Source organism: Petaurus breviceps, unplaced genomic scaffold (genome assembly GCF_028583685.1).
Source record: "Petaurus breviceps papuanus isolate PSGF00001 unplaced genomic scaffold, PetGlider_PUasm1.0 186, whole genome shotgun sequence".
Lineage (NCBI taxonomy): Eukaryota > Metazoa > Chordata > Mammalia > Diprotodontia > Petauridae > Petaurus > Petaurus breviceps.
In genome coordinates, this window is record NW_027185798.1 from 23,888,976 (window position 1) to 23,913,835 (window position 24,860).

Genomic DNA, 24,860 nt, shown 5'->3' on the forward strand with positions numbered 1-24,860 from the left:
GTTCTGTCCCATTTGTTCTTTTGAAAGGTGCTTTGATTGTTTTCTTCATTTTATTTCATGGAAAGAAGACAAGACTATGTACAAGATATTTTTTGAGAAGAGGATGATGTCCCCAAAATACAAAAGCTGATGTGGGGGTGAGGGTGGGCTGTTGTTTTTGCTAAGGTAGAAGTGAAAAGTTTGCCAACATAAGGCTCCCCAAAGCTCCTCAGCTTTGAGCTACTGGCATGTGATCCGAGCTTTACCTGCGTGGGCACTAGAGAGAGAGAGACTGAGGCTGTTCTGAAATATATGAGTGCCAGGAAATACCAGGAAATGTAGCAGCCTAAAATGACACTATACCAAAGTTCCTGAGATAACTTATGGCCCTGCTGTTCCAGTCTTTCACTGAAAACAGATCTCATTCTTTCTTTTCCCAATCCTCATTCTTAATAAATTATTTCCTCCCTCTTTGAATTGATTCTGAGCTATAGTTAAATGCAGTTTTGAAATTAGTGTTTGATTTTAATGAAAATAAAACTCTTGTTTTCCCAAAACAGGGCCTTGAGAGCTGCCTAAAAGGACCTGATAATTATAACAGTCAAGTTCTGATTGAAGCCACCGTAATAGCACTAACCAAATTACAACCACTTCTTAATAAGGTAATGATTCCCTACATGCAAGGAAAAATAAATACATTTTTAATGAAAATCAGTAGAACATGATGTTCTAGATACTTTCAAGCTCATCAGCCTAATCATTGCAACTGTTTCTATTTCCTTTTTCCACTTCCTTATTCTGGATATTAGACTTAGGATCATAGATATATTTTCTTTTGAATAATTCCAAAAATGAGACTGAGTTTGCCATTAAAAACGCAAATTATCTCAATCACATTTTTGTCCTTATAGAATCTAGCTACTTGATAGAAGCAAAATATTACATTTCAACAGTAACTCTATTGTATTTGTTATTTGTAATTTATTCAGTTTTATTAAATGATAACTCAGCTTGATATTATGCTTTTCTTATTTAACAAACCTGTGAAGTCAGTAGTATAAGCATTACTCTCCCCATTTTACAGATGAAGGCATTAAGGCCCAGGGAGGCTGAGTCCCCTAGAGTCAGACAGCTGGCTAGTTTCCTGACTCATTTCCAGCCTTCTGTTTACTTCCTCTCATGATTGTTTACCCCATATTTCACTGAGTGCTTTTCCCACAATGCCTCTGTTCATGGGGTAGCTAAGACAAATAGACAAGTTCAAGTTCACCTTTTGAGGACCATTCAGTTCCTTTGGGCCCCCTGAGCATCAGGAAGGTTTTTGTGCCCAGTCACAGAATGGGGCGGGGGGGCAGACTAACCCTAGCTAACAGGTCCCCCGTGCTTGGGTATGAGTGCTTGGAAGTCTGGTGGTTAGACAATGAGTGATTGCTGGGCAGAGTAGGGTAGCTGGCTCTGTAGGAGGGAGTCATGCCTTGAAGAAGAAGGCTGGGTAGAAAAACAAGATACTCCTGAAGTCTGCCCTATATCATCAGTGTAGATGAGCTTTGATGTGGCCATATGCCAGCGAAGTGTGAAATGTGAAGAGCTGGTCAGAGAAGGGAGACTCAGGCAGGGCCTTGGGCTGGTAGGAGTATCTGCACAGTGTCTCTGAGGACCGTATGGCTGAGCTTTGGGATCCTAGAATTTAGAGCTAGAAAGATCCTGAGCAGTTATCTAGGCTCCCTCATCTTGTAGTCCAGGAAACTGGAAGGGACCTCCCAAGAGAAGAGCCAGGCCTCAGTCCCAGACTTCAGAATTCCCTGTCCACTGCACCAGGTCCAGGTTCAGTCCTGGCACTGCCACTCAGCCAATAGCTGGCTGACCATAGGGGAATCACTTTGCCAATTTCTGGGGCTACATTGCATGTAATCATTACCTCACATACAAAATGGGACCAGTACTATTTATTCCCTCAGCCATAGGCTCTCGGAATATGCATTCAGAAAGTGAAACAATCCCTGCTCATGTTTACATTCCACTGGGGGAGACTGCGTCTTCCCCCAAGTCTATAGAATAAATGCAAAGTAAATCTAACGTGCTTAGAGGAGGCAGGCCAAGCCGTTGGGAGGGAAGGTGTTGCATTGCGGTAGAAGGTGGTGCTTCTGTAACCTTGCCAGAGTGGGAGCATCAGGACAACCTGAGAGGTTTGGGAGCCCTGGAGCACTGTCTCAGTGTGCTGTCACACTGACCCTTGTCCCCAGCTGTGCCAAAACTTTCTTAAATCCCTCTGTGGATGAGACTGGAGTTGGAGGGGCCTGAGCTGGGCAGCTTGGGCAGTGATCCAGGCATGAAGTTAGGAGAGTCTGGACATGGGCAGCAGAAACCGGAGGAAGAGTTGAAAGTGAAAACCATGACAAAGGCAGCGGCAGTTGGGTTTGGTGGTCAGTATGGGGAGCAGGAGACTGTTGGTGCTGGTGAGACCGGGGAGGATAGCCAGGCCCAAGGGGCCTCTCAGATCTAGAGTGGGGCTGGCCTTCATCCAAGGGACAAGGAGAGAAGCTGAGGGGTGGCCATGCCCAGCAGGGGGCTCTGTTAACCTGGGCGTCCCTTGTGTGTGATGGCACACCCCAGCAGGAGTCCCCTCTGCACCGAGCTCTCTTCTGGGTCGCTGTCGCTGTGCTGCAGCTGGACGAAGTGGACCTGTACTCGGCGGGCACCGCCCTCCTGGAGCAGAACCTGCACACCTTAGACAGTCTCCTGCACATCTTTAATGACCAGGTAACTGTCCTGGGGGCGCCTCTGGCCTCTCGGGGAAAGTGGTGCCGTGGGATGGACGTGGGGGCCGGGCTCCAGCCTTCCGCTAGCCTTTCAGAGCCTGTTTAACCCACCACAGAGCAGCACCTGTAGCAGTACGAATGATAGGTAGAGCTAACTCGTTATCTTCCACGGTGTACTTCATGAAAGTCAGTTAGGGGAGGATGGGAGGGATCTGGTGAAGATGTTGTAAGAGCCTTTGGGGCATTTCCAGTGTCTCTGGAGATGAAGGAAACTGACTGGTGGCGGCTGGGTGGTGTAGTGGGTAGAGCTGGGCCTGGGGTACCTCAGACACTCACTAGCTCTGTGACCCTGGCCAAGCTATTTCACCTCTGCCTACCTCAATTTCCTCAACTGTGAAATAGAGACAATAACAGCCCCCACCTCCCAGCGTTACTTTGCTATCATTAAAATGCTAGATGAATGCTAGCTCTCATTCTGGCTCATTGTATTTTAAGACTTGGGCAGGGGTGGGGAGCCTGTGGCCTTGAGTCTACATGTGACCAAAGGCTCAGGGCTTCCTTTTGTGATGCCCGTGTCTCAGTAGTGTTATTCATGAGGTTATCACCTGTGATCAAGGTTATTAGAATGAAGGAAGGGGCAGAACGGATGGGGAAAGCGTTTCCTGGAATAAGTGGGCTGTGGGGGAAAGAGGCATGGCATGGTACTGAGCTCGTGCAGCTCCTGTAAGCAAGAGGGCAGCTCTCTCCCATCCCGTCTTCTCTTTTCATCCCCAGAGCCCAGAAGAGGTGTTCATGGAGATCCGGCAGCCTCTGGAGTGGCACTGCAAGCAGATGGACCATTTTGTGGGCCTCAACTTTAACTCCAGCTTTAACTTTGCCCTTGTTGGGCACCTTCTGAAAGGTAAGTCTGTGGCCTGAGCATGGGCTTAGGAGAACCCTGGCTGGGAACCTTGACGTGTGTCATGTTTACATACGCTGTCCTAGACAAGTGCTAAGGAAGTAATGTCGCGTCAGGTTGTGTGGGGGAACTCGCCTGTCTGGGCACCTGGCCCTGGCCCCAGCTCCCCTGCATGCCAGCCTTCAAGCGAGCCATGCAGCCCCCCTTTCTGGCAATAGCTACACACCGTGTTGGTCAACATCATGCAGTGTTGGGCCATGTAGTGGGGATGGCTTTGAACAAGGTCTTGGAGGATGACAGAGGCAGGAGGGAGTGTGCAGGGGCCCAGCAGCCTCAGGTTGGACCAGGGCTGGGGAGAGCTGGGCTGCCCACATTGTTAACTTGCAGTGTGACTCTGGGCCCAGGCACTCTTCAGTTTCGTATGCACCAGGGTGTGTATTTTCTTGCCTAATAAATGGAAATATGGGTTTCTTTCCAAAAATATTATAGAAGTTTTCCCTGTAAGACAGAGCACACACACAAGAATGCTCAGTGACATACAGCTGAGTATGGGGGGGGGCACTCCAAGTTCAGGGAACAGAGGAGAGGGTGAGCTAACTTCCTGTAAACTCTTAAATGATTAATGCTAATCAATTTCTTAGACATGTTTAAGACAATGAAAAGACATAGAAATGTTTCAGAACTTTGGAAGAAGCAAACACTTCATTATGTAAATATCCCAGTATGTTTCATTTAAGAGTGTGTGTGTGTGTGTGTTGATTTTAAGCTCCCAGAGATTGTGTTCTGCTTCTTTTGTGTTCAGTGACTCCATCAATACTAGTGAATGAATCCATTTATAATTCTTTGTATCTTTGTTTAGGATTTCGGCACCCTTCACCTGTTACTGTGGCAAGAACTGTGAGGATTTTACACACGCTGCTAGCGCTGGTTAATAAACATAGGAATTGTGACAAGTTTGAGGTGAACACCCAGAGTGTGGCTTACTTAGCAGGTAAAACACCCATCTTTGCAAGTCAGTCCATAGTAAAGATCCCTATGTCCTTAAGCTGAAATGAATGAGGGCACTAGACCAGGTATATTGGTTTGGATATTGTACCCAGAAAGTTCTTCTCTTTTCCCTAAGTGCTGGTTCCTAAAGGGATAGCAACCCCCCTTCCAAACAGCTGCAAAATTTGGGGCTGCTTCCCAAGCCCAGGCACCAAGAGCTGTTCCCCATTGCCAACACATTAGATCTAAATAGGCATCATCTCAATCCCATTGTGCTGTCTCTGGAGCACTCCTCTCATTCTTAATAAGGGACTTTTCCTCAGTAAATAATCTTGTCATGCTTTACTAGCTAGGTTAGGTTAATCTAATTCAACAAAAAGTTATTTAATGACTAAGCACTGAATATACATAAATGATGAAGACCTGAGTCAGGGTACTGGCCGTGCAGATGAAGAAGAGGGTGTGTTCTAGCTGCATTCTTTTATTTTTTTTTTTTACTTTTTTTTTGCAGGGGGAGGAAGGGCACTTGGGCTTAAGTGACTTGCCCAAGATTACATGACTAGTAAGTGTTAACGTGTCTGAGGTCAGATTTGAACTCAGGTCCTCCTGACTCCAGGGCCAGTGCTCTATTCACTGTGCCACCTAGGTGCCCCCAGCTGCATTCTTTTTTTTTTAAGCAATTGGGGCTTAAGTAACTTGCTCAAGGTTACATGGCCAGTTATTTCTGGGTGGGTGCTAAGTATCAGAGCCCAGATTTGATCCCAGGTCATCCCGACTCTGGGGCTGGTGCTCTTACTGCACCACCTGGCTGCCTCTAAGCGATTTGGGGTTAAGTAACTTGCTCAAAGTTATATGGCCAGGTGTTTCTGGGTGGGTGCTAAGTGTCTGAGCCTGGATTCCATCCCAGGTCATCCCGACTCTGGGGCCAGTGGTCTAACTGTGCTACCTGGCCGTCCCCCCAGCTACGTTCTTAAGGACTTAGGATGGACAAGACAGTCCATGGGCAGCTGGTTGTACTTGCAGTTGACTGCCCTCTCCAAATGGAGGGCACGTTTCAGGGGAGATAGGCTGACTTTAGTTTTGGACACGTCAGGCTTGAGATAGTGATAAGGAGGCCAGATGAAGGTGTTGAGCAGCAGGCTGCACACAGAGACTAGCACCGTTGGGGGCCCATTGCAGGCCTTCTGATGTAAGTCCAGCTGAGGAGCAAGACTGTGTCTTCTTGATCCTCTGTATGCTCCAGGGGGTCTTTGCCCACGCACTGTGGCCCTTCCTTGGCTTCCTGCCCCCTGCCTTACTTTGTAGCTGGCATATTTACAATTGTCCTGTGACTTTTCTTCTAGCTTTACTTACCGTGTCTGAGGAGGTCCGAAGTCGCTGTAGCTTAAAACATAGGAAGTCACTCCTGCTAACAGATATCACAATGGAAAACGTGCCTATGGACATATATCCCATGTATCACAGTGACCCCAGCCTTAGGTAAGTGGAATGAACCTTACCAGTGACAGCCACTCTTCTGCTGGCCATGCTGATGCAGGGAGCCAATGAATGGGCAGTTTATAAGGGAAAAAAGGGAGTGAGCTGAAAGAAATTGACATTTGGTTTTGGAAAGCATTTTGTATGATGAGGCTTCACACAGAAAATTTGCTACCATGCTTTGGTTTTGATTGGGCTGATAAAGTCACTTAAACATTAAATAGCTAAAATTGTTTGGCTTAGTTTGGGCCCAAAAGCTGGGCAGTAGCTGGTCCCGTAGCCCAGGGGGAGCCATGGGGAACTGTCCTGTGATATTACTAAGGACCACCCACCCTCAAGGCAGAAGCTGCCCAGAATTGATGGAGAGACCTCTGTGTTCAGGTGAACATGGATTGATTGTTTTTGTGTAGAAAATGCTCCTGTCAGGCAGTTTTCTATACCCTAGGTCACAAAATTTTGAGAACCAAATCCCATGCCCTCTCTGTATGTTAGCAGGGAGTACAGTTTCTCCCCATAGAGCAGGTGTTGACTTTACCCTTTCATGCCCAGCAGTTAAAGTGATTCTCTTGGTGTGCTTTTTAAAAAACTCTCCTAATTAATTATAGAGTTGGGAGGATTGGACTTTTCCCCTTTTAAATGCAAAACATTCAATCACTTTCCACTAAGACAGTGAAGATCTAATTTGTTTTTCACTTAGTCTTTGATAATTGCTCCTTTTGTTCTGGGAGCAAATCAGGCAGACCTTCAGGCAAAACTTTTTATTCTTTCAACCATCTTTTTCATAAGAGATGTTTAAGAAACAATTATCCAAGTTTGAGTAAGTAGTGGTTGTTAACCCAGGACCGATTTCTTTTGGATTCCTTGTGTTTGAATGAAGCAATTTGTAATTTAGGATTTTCCTAATGGAGTGTTCATTTAAATCCGATTTCAAACAATGCCAAGAAATTCTGCCCATATATGTTATGTTGGTAAATCGTGACTGAATTGTCAATGCAAAGGTGCAAGAGCTGATCTTTTTAAACTAAATTGTCCTGACAAGATGACTTTTATTACTCTTGTTAGAAGTATTGCAATAAAGAGATTTGGATGGCTTTACCCTTGTAGTGATAGCAGTGACCAGTAACTTGAACTGCCACTTGGGGGGGAAAATGGTTGTGTGTGAGACAAATTGATTTGTTTTGGGGTTTACATCTTTCAGGACACTAAAGGAAACGCAGCCCTGGTCCTCTCCAAAGGGTTCTGAGAGACATCTTGCAGCCAGCTACCCTCCTGTGGGCCAAACCAGCCCACGAACCAGAAAATCCATGAGCCTGGACATGGGGCAGCCTTCCCAGGCCAACACGAAGAAGCTGCTTGGTCAGTTTCTATGTTTAGTTGACCATGTTATTAACACTTATTGTAGAAATATATTTGCACTTAGCCATCTGGGTTCAAATGCTGTCTCTACAAGCTGCTAGTTAAACGACCTTGAACAAATCCTTTGATTTCTCAGCCTGAGTTTCCTCATTGGCTTGCCTTCCATCCCAGGCTGTGGTAGAGGAAGGGGGTCGGTGGAACTCTGTAAAATGAAATGCTAGGCAGATGTCCAAGGTGTTTTTAATAAGTGTTTAAGCCTGATGACCGATTCTTTTAGAGTTTGCAAGAGGAAGTTGGCAGAGGTACTAATGGACTAGTTTCTGGCTGTTGTGATTTAAGAAGGTTGTTTGGAAGCTTGGTGTGGGCCTCTCCATGAGGATGACTAGTGAGGCCTAGCTGTGAGCTGAGGGTCTTTAGGCTGCCTTAGGTCTCTCCTTTCTGCCCCGTTTGAAGGTCAGTTACCTTAAGTATGGATCTCCCAATGGAGGCCTCTTCTGGGCTCAGGAGGCGGCTTCCAGAGCCCCAGGACTACGCCTCCAAAATCTTCAGCCCAAGATCAGAATCTTTCATTTTGATGCAAGTAACAAATAGTTCACTGTTGCCTCTTTTTTCCTTCTCTTCCTAAAGTTGGACCTTTGAGAGTCGAAGCTTTCAGCCCATGTGAGGGATATAGTTACATTTTAAAAGTTAAATTTAAACTAATGTGTCAGTTTAAAGAGTAAGTGAGGGTAGAAACTATCGTTTTAATTTTCAGTAACAGAAGGTCTGTCAGTGAGAGCTCACCTTCCATACGGACATTATCCTAGGTCACTGCAGAAAAAAAGCCCAGGACCCCAGATGGACACATAATGGCTTTTTGACTGAAAGGTCTTGATGCTAACCAACACCTGTCATAGCTCACTAGGTCTTTGTAATTCACTAATGAATGATATAAACACATCTTCAAACTTAGGTATGCCATATGAACAGAATAGATGGTCACAAAGAGATCTAGCAGTAAAACAGACTGACTTGGGGTCTCGAACCATTCCTATAAAATGTGACGGATCTAGAGTCACAGTGAGGAGCCAGACACCAGTGGCTGTTGGCCAGAACAGGCACCATGTTTCTGTTAGATTGTGTTTGTTTCAAATGACTCGATCACCTCCTCTTTGTTGGATTAAACTTTAGAGTTTCTGGTTACTCCGGTTTTATAACTCTCAAGTACTTATCAAGGAAGGTTAAATGAAAGTGTAGGAGAAAATTAGTGTCATTCTGCATACAGAGTGTATGGTACGTGAGCTTTGTCAGATACCTGGAAATAGTAGGTAAATAAAAATCCCCTGATGTGAACTGTGACTTTCTATAAGCAGGCTGTGTAAGAGGCCTCTGGGTTTTAGGTTTCCTTTAAGCCATGCCCAGAAGTTAAGGGTGCCCTCAGTAACACAATGACTGTGGCTCCCATCTCTGTTGGGTTGTGTGGTTACAGTGTTTGTGTGCATTATTTCCTTCGGTCCTCACAACCACCTGGTGGGGTAGACGGTTACACATGGGAAATGAAGATCCAATGAAATCACCTGTCCCCGGACACAGAGAAAGAAGCAGATCCATGACCCAAGCCCAGTTCTGGTTGTCTGGCCCTGGCCCTTCTCCGTGCCCCACACTGTCTTCTGCTAAGAACCAAAATGGATCGTGGCATTGTTCAGTTACTTAATTTTTATTATTTTCATTAATTGTTCAGTTACTTAATTTATGTAATTAAGTTAATCAGTTACTCATTTTGATTCTGAGTGAGAGAATGGGCTTCAGTGAGGGCCCAAGTGAGAGAGGTCAGGGCTCTAAGTGATTCTTTAGTTGGTAAAGCTTCAAACCAAGTATGAGGCAGACAGAAAGTGTCCATCTTTAAAGAAATGACGTTCTAGTTTTCCCGTTAGTGCCCCTAAGCGAGGGTCTTTGGTTCATAAGTTTCATAAGATGCATGAACTGGAAGGAACTGTGGACATGATCTAGGCCAACCAGGAAACTGATGCCTGGAGACGGTCAGTGGCTTGATGACAGAACTTGGTGGTGGAAAGACTAAATCAGACTTGAGTTGCCAGAACCCAGCTGTCCCTCATAATCTCTAATTAGTGTCAAAATCATGTTTCCAGGTGTGTTTCCTTGTGATTATACAACTTCTTTGACTGGGCTGAGGCTCACTCCTTCCTCTCCCTCCCAGTGCCCTGACATTCCCTTGTTGGGAAAAAAAAAAACATCTGTGGCCTCTAGCTTGGGGAGATATCTGATGATTCTAGCCTGGTCCAGTGTAGCCACATGCCCAGGAATTCAGAATCTCCAGGGGGCCGTGGGCAAGCCACACTCACCCTGCTCTCTGAGCAGAACAGGCAGCAAAGACTTCTGTAGGATCTCTTCTATCCTGGACTTTGTTTGGAGTTCTCAGTGCTGATGCCTTTGCCCCCTCTGTCTGTAACCCTTGTATGGTGTGGTGTGCTTTATAGGGACGAGGAAAAGTTTCGATCATTTGATATCTGATGCTAAAGCTCCTAAGAGGCAAGAAATGGAGTCTGGAGTCACCACGCCCCCCAAGATGCGGAGAGTAGCAGAGAATGACTACGAGATGGGTGAGAAGCAGACGACCCTCCTCTGGCTCTGTTAGGCGCTCCCCTCTATGGCTGAGCCTCTGCCCTCCTTCAAAAGGCCACACTGAGCCTCAGAGAGAGAGGCTTCACAGGCTTCACTCTCATATTCATTAGAATTACCTTTGGGGAGCAGTGGTCCATAACTGGGAACACTGCGGCCACTGTTCTAACAGCCGTTGTCTTGCAGAAACCCAGAGGATCTCACCGCAGCCACACCCACCACTACGAAAAGTGTCCGTGTCCGAATCCAATGTTCTCCTGGACGAGGAAGTGCTCACAGATCCCAAAACCCAGGCACTTCTTCTTACTGTCCTGGTAAGGACACCCTGCCCTGCTCCCTCCACTTTGCATTTGACCTGATGTGGAGAGAGGTGCACACATGGGGGGAGGTTAGCACTTGCAGAAATGAAAGAGATGAGTAAAATTCATTTTAAAAGTGAGGGAAAGGAGTCTCCCACTTCCTACCATGCCAGACATGAGAGTATTTCCTAGTTCCTGAGATGACTTTAAATGGCCTATCATGTGATGTAGACTCTAACGAATGATGGTTTGGGGGGATGTTTTTATGTTTTAAGCTTATGTCTTTATGTTTTAAGCTGACTAGGAGACATACTCCATTTCTTAGGCGCACTCTACTTCTGAAGGAAGTGTCTAGATACTAGAACTTTTTAGATCCAGCTGCTTCAGGCTGATCTGTTCTACAGTGTAGAAATACATTGTAAATGCTGGATTCTTTTGCTCTTCTTGTCCTGACAGGCTACTCTGGTTAAGTACACTGCAGATGAATTTGACCAGCGCATTCTCTATGAGTATTTAGCAGAGGCCAGTGTTGTCTTCCCAAAGGTTTTTCCAGTTGTGTAAGTATGTGAATATGCTTTTAATTAACCTGTGCCATTTTCCTGAAGTTAAATGCTACATTAAGTTTTGAGTAAATTACTACTACTACTGCTACCATCACTTCACCAGCATTACCATGACTCTTACTACTACTTCTATTAAAACTGCTGCTGCTGCCACCATCACTTATTACCACCCACCTCTGCTGCCAGCACTGCCATCACCACCCATACTGCTACCACCGCCACTGTTACTATGGCCCCTCCTTCTACTCCTACTATCACTGTTACCACCACCACCACCCCTCCTTTTGTAGTCCTGTTAGGAAAGGAGTGGACTGGGGGAATGTGGAGATGACATCGAATTTGTACAGAGCCTTTGTTCCCAGCTCCACAGAGAAGTGTGACTCTGCACCTCTCACCACCATTTACCTTTGATTTCAGTCACTTTTCTGACTTTACTTTAATCACAAGAGGGTCCTTGTCGGTCCCCTAACAGTACACTCTCAGACATTTACGGACTGCTGTCACCATGTTGTTTACCCAGTTCTTTTCTTACAAGGAGTCCCCCATTTCATTCCCCCCAGATGTTTCTTGTGAGTTTCAGGCCCTCCGGGATGATCTCTCCAGGTGTTATTTAAATGGAGAAGTTCCAGGGGAATAACCCACAGTTCTGAGTACTCTCCTTAGAGAGCATTCATTCTACAAGGTTTATTTCTTTTTTATGATATTAGCTGTTTATATAGTAATTTCTCACATATTAATTGAGGAGAGCAACAGGTTGGTAACCCAGTAATTTATATTTTATGGGTTTCTTTATCTTTTGCCAACAGGTTTTCTTTTTCCTGATTGTGTTTACTTAGGCTAGCATTAAACATTTTTGGTTTTTTGTTTCCATTCTTCAGTCACATATCGGCTAAGATAGGAAGGAGACAGCTCAGTCAAGTTAAGTGGCAGCTCTGCTGAGATTTAAAATTAGGTGCAATTGAGTGAGTAGATGTGATTTATTCAGTGTTTACTACGTGCCAAGCACTGTACAGATACTCGGGATATGAACTGTGAAAGCTTTGACAGTCTCTGTTCTCCAGGAAAGGCCTGAAGTCCTAAGCACACTGCAGTGGTGAGCACCCAGGCCCAAGAGACCTTAGCTTCCCTCCCATGATAGTGACTGGTGGCCTGGAGGGCAGAGAGGCAGGGAATGTGGGGAAACCTGGCAGAAGCAGTAGAGTCGGGGGACTTCCCTCTCATCCAGGATGGGCTGGCAGTCAGGTGGTCTCAGCATTAGGGGGGAAAGTAGAATGATAAGTATACCAATGTTGCAGATTTGACAATATCAAATTTTCATGTATTTCCCCATTTTTCTTTTAAAGACAAAACAGGTAGGGATGTATTATTTTTCTAGCATTTTGTTGTTTGTTTGTTTTTTTGTTTAATCTTCTTTTTAAGTAGTCTCTGGACTCTTTTTTAGACATAATTTGTTGGACTCAAAGATAAACACCCTGCTGTCACTATGCCAAGACCCAAATTTATTAAATCCAGTCCATGGGATCGTGCAGAGTGTGGTCTATCATGAAGAGGCCCCACCCCAGTACCAGACAGCGTACCTCCAAAGTGAGTCTCCCCAGGTGGCTGGGGATGGGGGTGGCAGAGGGGGTAGCACTCAGGAGCTGGTGCCACCCCGGCCAGCTGGGACAAGACTCATTGCTTTAGTCTTGCTTCCTGAGGTTTTTTAATATAACCTCCGAAATCAAGTAATAACTTTCATTATTTCAAATACAAGTGTGCTTTTATGTTGGCAATACGTTTCAGAAAGCTTCATTGTCTCAGCTGAAGAAATGTTTTTAAATATGTAGCTAAGACATATACCACGTACCTTTCATCCTGTTTGATTTTTCTAAGACAGAAAAGAAATGCTTGGTACAAGTTAACAGCCTTTGTTCTGTTGTAGGTTTTGGTTTTAATGGTCTGTGGAGGTTTGCAGGACCATTTTCAAAGGTAAGAATCCTGTGTTTTGTTGTTAATGTCAACACAAAATGTTTTGCAAATTAGAGATGTGCCCTGATTTTAGAAAATTCGCTGTTAGGCAAACAGTTCTGAAAGGGTGAACCCTCTCTTAATATTCAAGAGAGGCTTCAGAAAGCCCTTCACTGCTGGGTTCCTTCATATACTGTGTTCTTCCTAACATGCCAGCTAGTCTCCATCTTTTGGGAAAGTGTCTGTGGTGTAAAGCAAGGGAAACCTGCTTTATATAAACCTCTACCTGGGGCCGTTGCAGGCTTTTCTTATGTCTTCAATAATTGAGTTTGCCTGCCTTGAGTATTTGAGAGTCAGGAGAAAGCAGACTAAGTTATGTGCTTATCTCATTATTTTTTAAATCCTATTTAAGGTCCCTCCTGGGGATCCTCTCAGTACAAATATGTTAGTTTCCACTTGATGTATTGCATTAAAATTTTTTTTAATTTTTAAGTATTAAAAATACATTTATGTATTAAAAACTATTCTTTGCCATCTGTTCTAGCTCTCAGTCAGCTAGACTATAAATGATGTTTGAAGGCAGGACTTTTTCTTTCATCTCCCTGCCGAAAAAGTGCTCTGTCCTGGCCTAGCCTGACATAGCCCTTGGGTCACCCAGGTAATCCCTCAGAAGAGGGCCTCAGTGGGACCCAGTGATGGCCATGCACCAGCGATCTGTGCCAGATTTGGAGGCTTGGTGCCAGGTTGGCTGAAGGGTGGTCAAGCTGTGGACCTCTGGTACCTCTTGAAGACATTCTACTGAAGGGAGGGAACAGACATTGAAGGCTTATACGTTGTCGAAAGTATTGAAGGTTAGCCCCTCACCTCACAACATGGCTGGCTACATGTTCATGATGTGGTTGGTGGTGACTAAACAAGTGTTAATTGACTGAATGAATTCTTCCCCATTTGTAAAGAGTTATATTTTTAACTTGGGAATTAAAAAAAAATCCTGACCTTAGTCAGGTGTGGGGAGCTGCCAGTGTAGAGACATTTTCCTTCTGTAGCTTAGTAGCTGATCTCTAACTGAGAGTCCCAGGGATGGGGCCCTGAGAGGTCAGTCCCATGGCTGGTGTGTGTCAGGGGTGGGGCTTAAGGCCACCACGACCTCCTGCCCTGAGCCCAGCTCACCCATGGTGACAGATTCCTTCCCAAGGGTCATCTGTGGGCTTGTTGAGTAGTATCTGCTAGAGATCCATGACAAAGGCGCAGTGCCCAAGGAGCGCCATCCTGGAAGTGTAGCTTTCAGAAGGCCATGCAGGTTCTCATTGGACACATGGCATCCATTTGGAGCCCTGAAATGGGTGAAGGAGTGAGGGCAGCTGGTTGGTTATTTGTCATTGGCTCTGATCTGTGAGGAGAGTGAGGACTCGCCCTTCCTGCTCCTTCAGCCAAGGAACCACAGGCCACAGGCATATCTGCTTGTTTGTTCAGAAGGGAGCAAATGTGGAACAGGCAGCTTTCAGCTCAAGAAAGGTCCATCTGGTGTCTCTAGAGGCCTCTAGAGTGGGCCACTTGGTGGTTTTTATAGGGAGAAGAGGCAGAGGAGCACCGCTCAGGGTGGATGGGGCACTAAGAACAAGGGGTGCCGACTTGCCAGCTCTTTGTTCTGTTTTTGTCTTCCATGCCAAAAATGACTGCCGGGGATGCACTGGGAAGAGCACTGGGGAAGGCCACTCTCGTGCCAGCCCTGGTAGTGCCATCATGTCCCTGGGCCCAGGCAGCCTGCTGTGGGGGCCCTTGGCCTGTTTCCTGTCCTTGGGCTCTGTGGGCAGCAGCCTGGCAAAGCCTCTCGATGGACCCTTTTCAGAACAGTGTTGTGACGTGCACATCAAATAACATGGAATTACAAAGGAAATCAACTAGGTGGAAATCAGAGTGTTTTTTAAAAACAAGTTCCCACCTCCCAGATGCATTAGATCCTGAGGTCTAAGTAGAGCTTAGGCCTGCGTTAGTAGGTGTGGTTGCTGAACCTCTGACAGTATCTGGGTCAGCTCCTGGAGAATGGGAGAGGGACTAGCAAGGGTCTCTGTTCTCAAAGAGTGAGGGGAGCAGGGAAAACCCTAGATTAGGAGTCAGCCAGACCTGGGTTTAAATCAGCCCAAGAGTCTTCACAAGGGTGCTACAATCTTCAACCTCACGTCTCCGACGCGTGGTGAGCCTCACTGAGGCCATGGTCCCTACAGAACTTGGAAAACCTTTAGCCCCTCTTGTGTTCTGGAGCCTGGGGTCTAGGCTGCACCCCTTTCTCAGAATTAAATACACAGAATAACCATTTAGATTGAAACACAGGTATCAAAATAATTAAAACAAGGTTCCCCCACCCCAGGTACTGTGCTGGTTCACATATCTGTCCATGATTGGGTGGTGGCCTTTTTATCCACTGGCATCCTAGCTAACAGTAACATTGCAAGGTCTTGGCAGCCAAGAGCATTGGGCTGGAGAGATTAATATCAACAGTCTTGGGCTCGACTTTCAAAGAACCACCTTCCCAAATACAAGCTGGGGGAGGGAAGGGGTGACCAGATGGCTCATCACATAGATGTGGGGTCTTCAGTGGGCCCTGTGCTGCCTGGAGCTGGCGCCCTCGGCAAAGGAGACAACAGGGCCCAGCAGACTGGCGTTGTCCAGCCCCAGTCAGTGTGTGGCTGCCATGTCCATGTTAGGACAGTCCCTAAAGATGGTGGAGGGCCAGAGATCTGGCTGAGGCCCCCAATCTCAGAGCATCCTTACATACGTGTTTGAAGAGCTGCTGTGCAGTGAGCACCTCAGTGTGCAGAAACAGACGTTCATGGCAGGAAATTTTAGATCTGACATAAGGAAAGCTTCCAGCCTTCTTCATATGTGCCCCAGGCCACCTCGGGAGGTAGGAGATCCCCCCTCCCTGGAGGGGGCCTGGAAACCAAGGAAGAGTGGTCACTTGTAGGGGGCACAGAGAGGGAGTTCTGATAAGGCCTCAGAGCTTCTGCCCTCCTGGGAAGAGGGGGATATGTATGTAATCGGCCCCCAAACTAGGCCCAACCCCACGGCTCTGTAAACAACAACTAAGTTAGGCTTTATGCTGCAAACAAGAATGGATCTGCAGACTCCTTCTTTCCTTTGCAGCAGACACAGATCCCAGACTATGCCGAGCTGATCGTCAAGTTTCTCGATGCCTTGATTGACACATATCTGCCTGGAATCGATGAAGAAGCCAGTGAGGAGTCCCTCCTGACCCCCACCTCTCCCTACCCTCCCGCAGTACAGAGCCAACTTAGTATTACTGCTAATCTCAACCTTTCTAACTCCATGACCTCACTGGCAACTTCCCAGCATTCCCCAGGTAAGTCAGGTATTCAGCTCCAAAAGCATTTGAGGTCCTTCTTTGATTCCACTTTGTGGCAGACTTGCATAGACATCAGAGCTGATTTAAACTCTGGTTTGCTGCTTGTAAATGCAGCCTTTACTCCTGAGGAAATGTGAAGCTCGAAGTGAGCATGTTTTCAGGATGCTGATGGGTTTGTCTGGTCATGAGCTGTCCCAGGCAGAGATACAGCAGCCACTGGCAACTGCTGCTGTCCTTAGAACCCTTATGATGCCGGTGAGTGGGAAAAAGAAGTCTCTTCTCAGTTCAACAAAGACTTATGAATTAAACCCCTACTGTGTGCAGAGTATTATAGGGATTAACATAGTTTGGATAAGAGCTTATGCTCCGTAGTAGGAGGGGATGGCACCCAGAGTATTGAAGTGCATTAAAATTTGCAAAATAAAGTGCTTTGGGGCCCTGGAGGGTAATATGTCATTATCGGCCAGGTCATAGACCAAGCTGGAAAAGGCAGAGAGCGCAGGATGTGTTCCAGGACAGGGCAGTGGTCTGGTTTGGCAGAAGCCCAGGCAGGTCTAAGTATGCAGTGAGGCTGGAAAGGCAAGCCAGAAGAGACTGGGGAGGGCCTCGAAGGCCTGACAGAGGGGCTCACATAGGATCCTTAACAGAGGGTGACATGGTCAGCACAGGACTGCAAGACTAGAGTGAAGGACACAGCTCCTTATCCTCTGGTCACTTAGGTTGAGAAGTCTGCTGAGGAAAGTAGTGTTTAACATCCATTCCACACCTGGAGCTTCCTGACTGTAGAGCTGAGTTTTTCAGGCCCTTAAGAAACCACAGCGGGGCGGCTAGGAGGCACAGTGAGTAGAGCACCGGTCCTAGAGTCAGGAGGACCTGAGTTCAAATCTGGCCTCAGACCCTTAACACTTACCAGCCGTGGGGCCTTTGGCAAGTCGTTTAACCCCAATTGCCCTGCCTTCCCCCCTCCAAAAAAGAAAAAAAAAGAAACCACAGAATTGGGGTGGGAGAAGCCCCATGGATAGAGGGAAAGAGAGACAGTGACAGCAACAGCCTTGGCGTCCACCAGACCCGGGTTCAAGGCCTGTTCCTGAGACATACTGTCAAGCCACTGGACTTCTCATGAAACACCAAAGCTGAAATAATAATAGCAGGGAGTGTCACGGATAGGAGCGTCTTCCATAGAGAAGTGTGGTGCTTTTTGTGTAAGCGGATGGATCCTGGGCCGTGTTATAGCACGATGTAGTGATTGGTGTTAATAGTGAGGCTGTTGACAAGGCTAAATCATCATTTCTGAGAGAAGGGACTCATTCAGAAGGGCTGGAGTTTGGCTAAGCTCAGGCGACTTTCCTCTGAATCGATTTTTTAAAAAATTTTGGTGCTGAAAGCAGAGACAAGTTACAGGGAGGTGTTGCTAAAAGGAGGAGAATGAATTTCAGTATTTTGGAGTGTCTTGTAGTTCATTCCCCAGCAGCCACGGAAAAGAGAGGGATTCCTCTGCTCAGAAAGTGCTTTGTCGTGATCACAGAAACTGCTTATGTAGAAACAGGTGTCGCCATCTAACCCTCGAGGAAACTTTTCTTTGTTGGAGAGTTTCCCAGCTCTGGCAGCACAGAAAGGGACCGATGTGTGTGTGCCAAGGAGGGGACTTTCCTCCAGAGCTGCCATGACAGTGACCACACTGGGGCTCACCTTGAAGACCGTTGCATGGCCTGGTGGTGTCACCCTGGGCCAGTCCCTGCAGGTGAGGCAGGTCCAGATCCAGAGGTACCCACCGGTGCCGGCTTGTGTCAGGGTGTGTGTGTGTGTGTGTGTGTGTGTGTGTGTGTGTGTGTACATGTGTGCATGTGGGCACAACCCTTTGATGCTTGAGAGGAGAGAGCAGAGATGGTTTTTCATCAAGAGTTTCCTTATAAAGTATACATGGCTTCCTTTAAGTTTTTGTCACACACTCCCACACCCCCCAGAACAAAGAACATCCAGTCTCTTCCTCAGCCTCTTGAATCTGCTCACAGACCCACAGGGACCTTCTCACCATGCTGCTTCTGACCATTGCATTTTGTTTATCAAAGCAAGTGAAATTGTGGCCAGTGGCAAAATCCATGCAATTTTCCAGAGTTGTTGCTATTGTTTCAGAAAGCTTTTTAAAAAGGACACTCTTTAGCCAGAAGGGAATTTTCAAGGGCCTGTTTCTGAGCCCCTTGTCTCACAGAAGAGAGCCCCAAGAGGGAATGAGCTTCATTCCCAGTCAGAGCATTGACGGACCCCCCTATCCATACATGAGAAGAAATCCTTGTGGCCTCATGCACCCCCTGACACCCTGCCTTGATGGGGAGCTAACTTTCTCCAAGGTGGTCCATTCCATTTTGAGGCGATTCTAGTAACTAACAAGTTTGTCCTTCTCTCTGCCTCCTGCCAGCATCTCCCCATGACTGCCTCTTCTGCCTTGTTGGCCAAGCCTTTCAAATACCTCAGAGCTGGCCTAGTGGCTCACCCTGGTCCTCTTCCTCATCCCTGTTCCCATCACCTTATAACCCTCCTCTGCCCATGCTCCCATTTGTCAGTGACTTCACTAAAATAGGGAACCCCAGACACACCCTGTGCTCCCGCTGTGCTCAGAGCCAAGCAGGGGTCATCGTTGGTCTTCCAAACTCAAGGTTTATGCTACAGTTATGCCCCCAACACATATGCAAGTTCTTTGGGCTCCAAGCCCAAGTGTACAAAGTTGGTGATGCCGCTTAGTGAGAAAATCAGGGGGTTCAATAAACGTTGGGTTGGAATGTCTCTTCTGTGCTCTGCACCAGAGACCTCTGGGCCATCATGACATCATTCCTGTTTATCCCTGCATTGACCCAGGTGCTCTGTGCCTTGTGTCTGCAGTGGATTTTCTCCACATCTTGGTAAATGCTTGTCCCTTTCCTTTGTTGGGGTAAAAACACAGGACCTAACATTACAATTAAAGTAACAAGTCAGAGACAGAATTGTACCCCAGAGACATGTGGCCACAGGGGGAGCCTGCAGCATCATCTCCCCTCCCCCCCAACAGAGCAAATAGCAGGCTTTTTGTATCCTACAAAAAATTGTCATTTTGAAAACTGCCTCGAGCTGACCTTGCAGACAGGACAAAGCTCCTCTAAAGCAAGGCTTTCAGAAGGTCAGACCAACTTGTTTCATCTGTGGTTCCTGCAACAACTTCTCCTTCTCTGTGCATAACCATATAGGGATAGCGGGGCCTGCCCCACATGTGCTAACATGGAGCCTCCTTCTCAGATGCAGGCCATCTATGCCAGAGGCCCCCTTGTGGCTGCCTGCCTTCTCTGACCACCTACCCATCACAGCCTATGTCCTGCTAGGCTGACAGGTGATAGAGACCGCAGGGGCAGCAGTGGTATGCTAGCCGATGTTCAGTGACCTGCTCCGTAAAAAGAAATGCAAACTGGACACACCGTGAAGTTTCCACTGCATTATTTACATTGTCTCCATCACTTCTTAAGTCTAGGCAATCAACAAAACAAGAAATCCTGCCCTGGTTTGTAGCATCCATCACTCTCTGAGGTATCGTTGCTCACACTGAGCTTTCAAGATTGACTCTTAACAAGCCGGTTTAAGCTGGTTCCATTGTGCCCCTGCTTAGAGGTCATTGGTAGCCATGAGGTCATATTTCCCACCTTGCTAGGCAGCGGCAGAACCAAGGCTGCAGCCCAGTTTTCTGGACTCACAGTCAGGGATTCTTCCTATTACAGGACACTGCCCGTCATCACAACTGCATTGATCTTTCTAGTATTTTATCTTATGTTAAAGCAAGCCGTCCTTGTCCTCTGTAGAACTTCCTGTTTCTTGCCTTCAGTAGTGCACATTAGAAAACCAGGAGTCTCCCAGCAATTAGAAAATCAATCAAGGAGGCTTGTTTTGTGCCACCAACAATCTAGTGGCAGTTTATTTTTACCAGCTCTTCTGTGGGGCTTTTTAAGTAACAAAATATCATTAATACTCATAAATTGATAAATTATACCTTTGTTAACTCTTCTTGGTTCTTAAGGCTAGTCGAGAGACTTTGCAATCTTTTTCTATATGCCAAGAACCCTAATGAAAATTAAACAGTCTTAATGGAAGTGTAGACATAATATGCTATTTTGATTATTGATACACAATTGCTTTTTTGGATATCAACCATGTCATGGGCTTTGGGCAATTAATCTTATTCATTCTCCAACCTTCATTTTAAAAGTCAGTTATAAAATCCATGAGACAATAAAAGAAAAAATGGCAATCTAATTTGAAAGAACCACAAAAGGCACAAAATATCTGGAAGTCACAACTTAGCTAGGTCTAATGATACTCAGTGCTCATGGCTGGGTTGTGCCAACAAAATGGTAGCACTTCCAAAATTAACTTATAGATTTAGTTGCTTGTTGTCCTTTAATTTTGAGAAGGACCAAAATGACATCACTATGCTAGAATCAAGTCACAGCGTGTCCAACTGTGGCTGATCAGACCAACATGAGCTCAGAATGCTCTACCACAGGTTGGGCACATAAATAGTCCAATATGAACACTTAGAGTCAGTTCTCTAAATTTGTGCATCCTGCATTTCCTTTGAACTGTTTCAGTTTTGGTTTGCTCATAGAGCACAGCATCTTCTCTGACAAGGGCACACCATGCTGAGCGGTCCTGTGCCAGCGTCTCCCATATCACACAATCAATTCCCAAGTTCTTAAGAGATACAGAATCAAAGAACGTCACCCATACCATTTTACAGGCATAATAGTATAAAAACCAGACTACAAAAGGGATACTTTACAGAGCTAGACAAAATAGCAAGTTCCTTTGGGAGAACAAAAGATTGAGAATATCAGGGGAAATAATGGAGAAATGGTAAAAAAGAAACAAACGTCATTTAGTCGTAGAGGAGTAAGCATCCGAGTCATTTGTTGCTGGTTAAAAAATAGAGCAGCAAATCAGGAGAACACAGTAGACAAGCAGGAATCAGAAGTAAGTGAACTAACTAAGAGGGTTTTCAATAGAGCCTACAATATAAACTTACTCTAGGAAAGAATGCCCTATGTGACAAGACGTGCTGGGAAAACTGGAAGGAGCAGTCTGGCAGACATGGGTTCTAGCCAACATCTCACACCACATTCCACCGAGAATTAATGGGGTTATGTGTCCTGAATGTTAAGGTCATATAAAAAATAGAAGAGAAATCGGGCATGAACCCAGCCAACTCTTAACCAAATAAGGAGTTTTACAAAAGACGAAATAGATTGTTTCAATTACATAAAACTGAACAAGATTTATGCAACTAGCAGGGAAGCAGTCAGCTGGCGAAACCTTGTGACCCACATATCTGCTAAGTTCTCATAACCAAAGATACAGAGACAGCTCAGAAGCGGATGAGTAGGGCCACTTCCCAGTGGTGAGTAGTCTAAGGATGAAAAAGCTGCATGATGTCACTGATACAAGAGAAATGGAATTCAGAACAGCCTTCAGGGCTCATCTCACACCAAACAAAGGAGCAGAAATGACAGAAGTGGAGACGGTCGGTGTTGCTCCAGCCACTCTGGAGAGCGAGTTGAAGCGAGGCCTGCCAAGAGACTGGGTCTGTGCCCTTGCCCCCAGAGGTTCCACTGTGGGGATAAACCCGGGGAGGTCAGGGAGCTAGAGTCAGAATAGAGAACCAGGAACTGGGAAATGGCTCAACACAGTGCAGTGAATTTAATGGAATTTGCTACAACAATGAAAATGTTAAATACAAAGGAACAAGGAAAGATTTATGTGAATTGATGAAAAGCAAAGTAAACAGAGCCTGGAAAACATGTACACAATGAATAAAATCACTCAACCAGCATTTATTAAACACCTACTGTATACCAAGAAGTGGGATTGTAATGAGCCAAGCATGGTGCCTGGCGTGTGGCGGATCAGTGTCAGCTACTTAATCTTTTCTCTTTTGGGGGGAGGGAAGGAGGGCAGTTGGAGTTAAGTGACTTGCCCAAGGTCACACAACTAGTAAGTGTTAAGTGTCTGAGGCCAGATTTGGACTCAGGTTCTCCTGACTCCAGGGCCAGTGCTCCACTCGCCGCCGCCCCCCAGCTACTACCACTACGACCACCATTACTGCCCCTAGCACGACTACTCTACTGTCACTGAGGACACAGATGGAAATAAGGAAACCAGTCCTACTCATAGTGAGCTTACAGTTGGACAGGGGAAAAAAGCAAGTAGATACAGAAATATGATGTGAATAAAGAGAAATGTGTAAATCACTAACTATCATGTAATTTGGGAGGACCTAGTAAGGACTTAGCCCTTTTATGAAGGGGATTTGTTCTAGCAAGTTTGGATTCAGTCCAAGGGTGGCCCTTGAGGACCTAGAGGGCCACATGTGGTCTTGAGGATGCGGGTTCCCCACCCCAGATATAGAGGTTGTTGCATCTTAAAGAGAGAGACTCTGAAGGGGGTTAAAGAGACTGCATTCCAGGCACAGGGCACAGCTGGTGCAAAGGCATGGAGGAGGGAGACAGTGTTGTATGTACGGAACAGGGAAGAGGCCCGTTTGGGCTAGATCAAATGAGTGAGGGAGGTGAATTAATGTCTGTTGAGACTGGAAAGGCAGGTTGGGGCCAGGTTTTGTGTAGTTTTAAGGCTAAACAGAGGAATTCATGTTTGATTCTTGAGGCAATAGAAAGCTGCTGGTTGAGTATGAGTGGCAGGATCGCGTTTTGTTGTCCGATCCATTCACGTTGCAGTCGCTTGTTCAGATCTCTCAGAATCTTGCTTACAGTTCGTGTAATAGCAGTTTACCTCATTTTCACAGTAGGCAGTTTCCAGGGCAGCGTTTCAGCAGGAGTCCTGTGGAGCACTGGTGTAAGTGGCAGGAGTCCCGCTTTTCACCGAGTCACAGCTACTGTCCAAGTCCCCTCTGCCTGGTGGTGTGGCCTGGAGCATTTCCTGACTTTAGCTCCACGCTCCCAGATTCTGTCTCATTTCTCCATGTCCTTCTGTTGTCTGCACAATTGTCTGATGAGCACACAAGGTTGGGAATGCCAACGAGGTGTCCCTGAGTCCCCACCCAGGACTAAATTTAGAACCGTATTGGAGAAGGAGCTTTGGAGAGATGAGGAAGAAAGCGGGCAGGGCCAGTGTTGTTCCTGCTCTGTTGTCTTCCTCGTGTCCCTGCCCTTCTCCCCTAGCCCTCTCCTCTGCCTGCCAGGGCTCCTGCAGCCTCGGCCCTCTCTCCAGCAGGCTTTAGGACCAGGCTCAACATCAAAGCTCTCTTGCTTTGTGCTGAAGAGGCATATGCTAACTTAGCACAAGTGAGGTCTTTGGTGCCAGCTTCTCCGCAGTCCAGGACTGTGGCCACTTTCCAAAGCTCAGGTGCTGAGACTGCAGAACAGCTCCTCATCCGGCCTTTCTGGGGGCCCACTCTGTTTTGTGGTAGGTAGATGAGAAATCCTGTGCCCCCTGTGCCATGCATCGCCCAGAGAAGGCTTTGCCAGGCAGTGCTCCCTCCCCTTATTGGCACATCCAGCAGCAGCTACAGCAGCAGCAGTCTTTGCAAAGGCAGTCAAGCAAAGAGAATCTTTCACATTTCACTGGTGATTCATGAGTTCACTGGAGGTGGGCGAGCGCAGCAGAGACTGGTGCAGATTGATTGACTCCACCCTTTTGGGACTGGATCTGCAGTGAAATTGGTGGAAGGGCCTCTTCAGGGAGGATGCTGCCTTCATAGCCTCAGAGAGTTTCCCCAGGTGCTGAGAGTGTTGGCTACTTATCCAAGGTTAAGTAGTCAGAAATCATTTTAAGACAGAGACAGTGTGGTCAGAGGCAGGATTTGAATCCAGACCACTCTGACTCCAAGGCCAGCTCTGTATCTGCTCCACAGTATTGCCTATCAAGCATAGCCTAGGTTAAAGTGTATTGGCTAGCCTGAATAGAATGTGTGTATACATGTGTCTGCAGAATTTGTTTTGGGACCAAACCTATGATTTCAGGTGTAGAGAACCCGTTCACTTCTATCAAGGCAGGTGAACACTTGCTCTGAAATTTGTAGTCTTACAGAGTTTTCTGAGACAGAGAAGAGTGTGTGCGTATGTGAGTGTGTGTATATGAGAGGGTGTGTGTGAGAGTGTGTATGTGTGTATGTAAGAAAGTATGTGAGAGTGTGTGTATGAGTGTGTGTGAGAGAATGTGAGTGTGAATGTATATGAGAGGGTGTGTGTGAGAGTGTGTATTGTGTGTATGAGAAAGTGTGTGAGTGTGTGTAAGAGAATGTGTGTGAGTGTGTATTGTATGTATGAGAGTGAGTGTGTGTGTGAATAGGTGAGAGAGAATGTGTGTGTGATTGTGTTGTAAAAGAATGTGAATGTGTGAGAGAATGTGAGTGTGTGTATATGAGAGCGTGTGTGAGAGAATGTGTGTGTGAGAGTGTGTATGAAAGTGTATGTGAGAGAAAGTGTGTGAGAGAGACTGTGAGAGTGTGTATATATGAGAGTGTATGAGTGTGGTAGAGAATGTGTATGTGAAAGAGAATGTCTGTGTATGAGTGTGAGAAAGACTGTATGTGAGAGAGTGTGTGTGAGAATGAGAGAATGTGTATGTGAGAGTGTATGAGTG

General features: G+C 46.3%; 1 protein-coding gene across 11 annotated transcripts in view; it reads left to right on the forward strand.

Annotated features, from left to right (window-relative positions):
• Positions 1-24,860, forward strand: part of NF1 (neurofibromin 1) — a 252,402-nt gene that overhangs the window by 215,106 nt on the left and 12,436 nt on the right. For 8 of the 11 annotated variants that reach the window (XM_069089859.1, XM_069089867.1, XM_069089860.1 and 5 more), the window contains 12 exons: positions 540-641; positions 2,593-2,739; positions 3,513-3,639; positions 4,496-4,627; positions 5,967-6,102; positions 7,298-7,455; positions 9,933-10,055; positions 10,261-10,388; positions 10,830-10,930; positions 12,378-12,520; positions 12,858-12,904; positions 16,028-16,244. In XM_069089859.1, coding sequence (XP_068945960.1) covers positions 540-641; positions 2,593-2,739; positions 3,513-3,639; positions 4,496-4,627; positions 5,967-6,102; positions 7,298-7,455; positions 9,933-10,055; positions 10,261-10,388; positions 10,830-10,930; positions 12,378-12,520; positions 12,858-12,904; positions 16,028-16,244 — 1,561 coding nt within the window. The remainder of the gene's footprint in view (positions 1-539; positions 642-2,592; positions 2,740-3,512; positions 3,640-4,495; positions 4,628-5,966; positions 6,103-7,297; positions 7,456-9,932; positions 10,056-10,260; positions 10,389-10,829; positions 10,931-12,377; positions 12,521-12,857; positions 12,905-16,027; positions 16,245-24,860) is intronic. The other 3 variants (XM_069089862.1, XM_069089866.1, XM_069089863.1) reach the window with 2 other exon arrangements.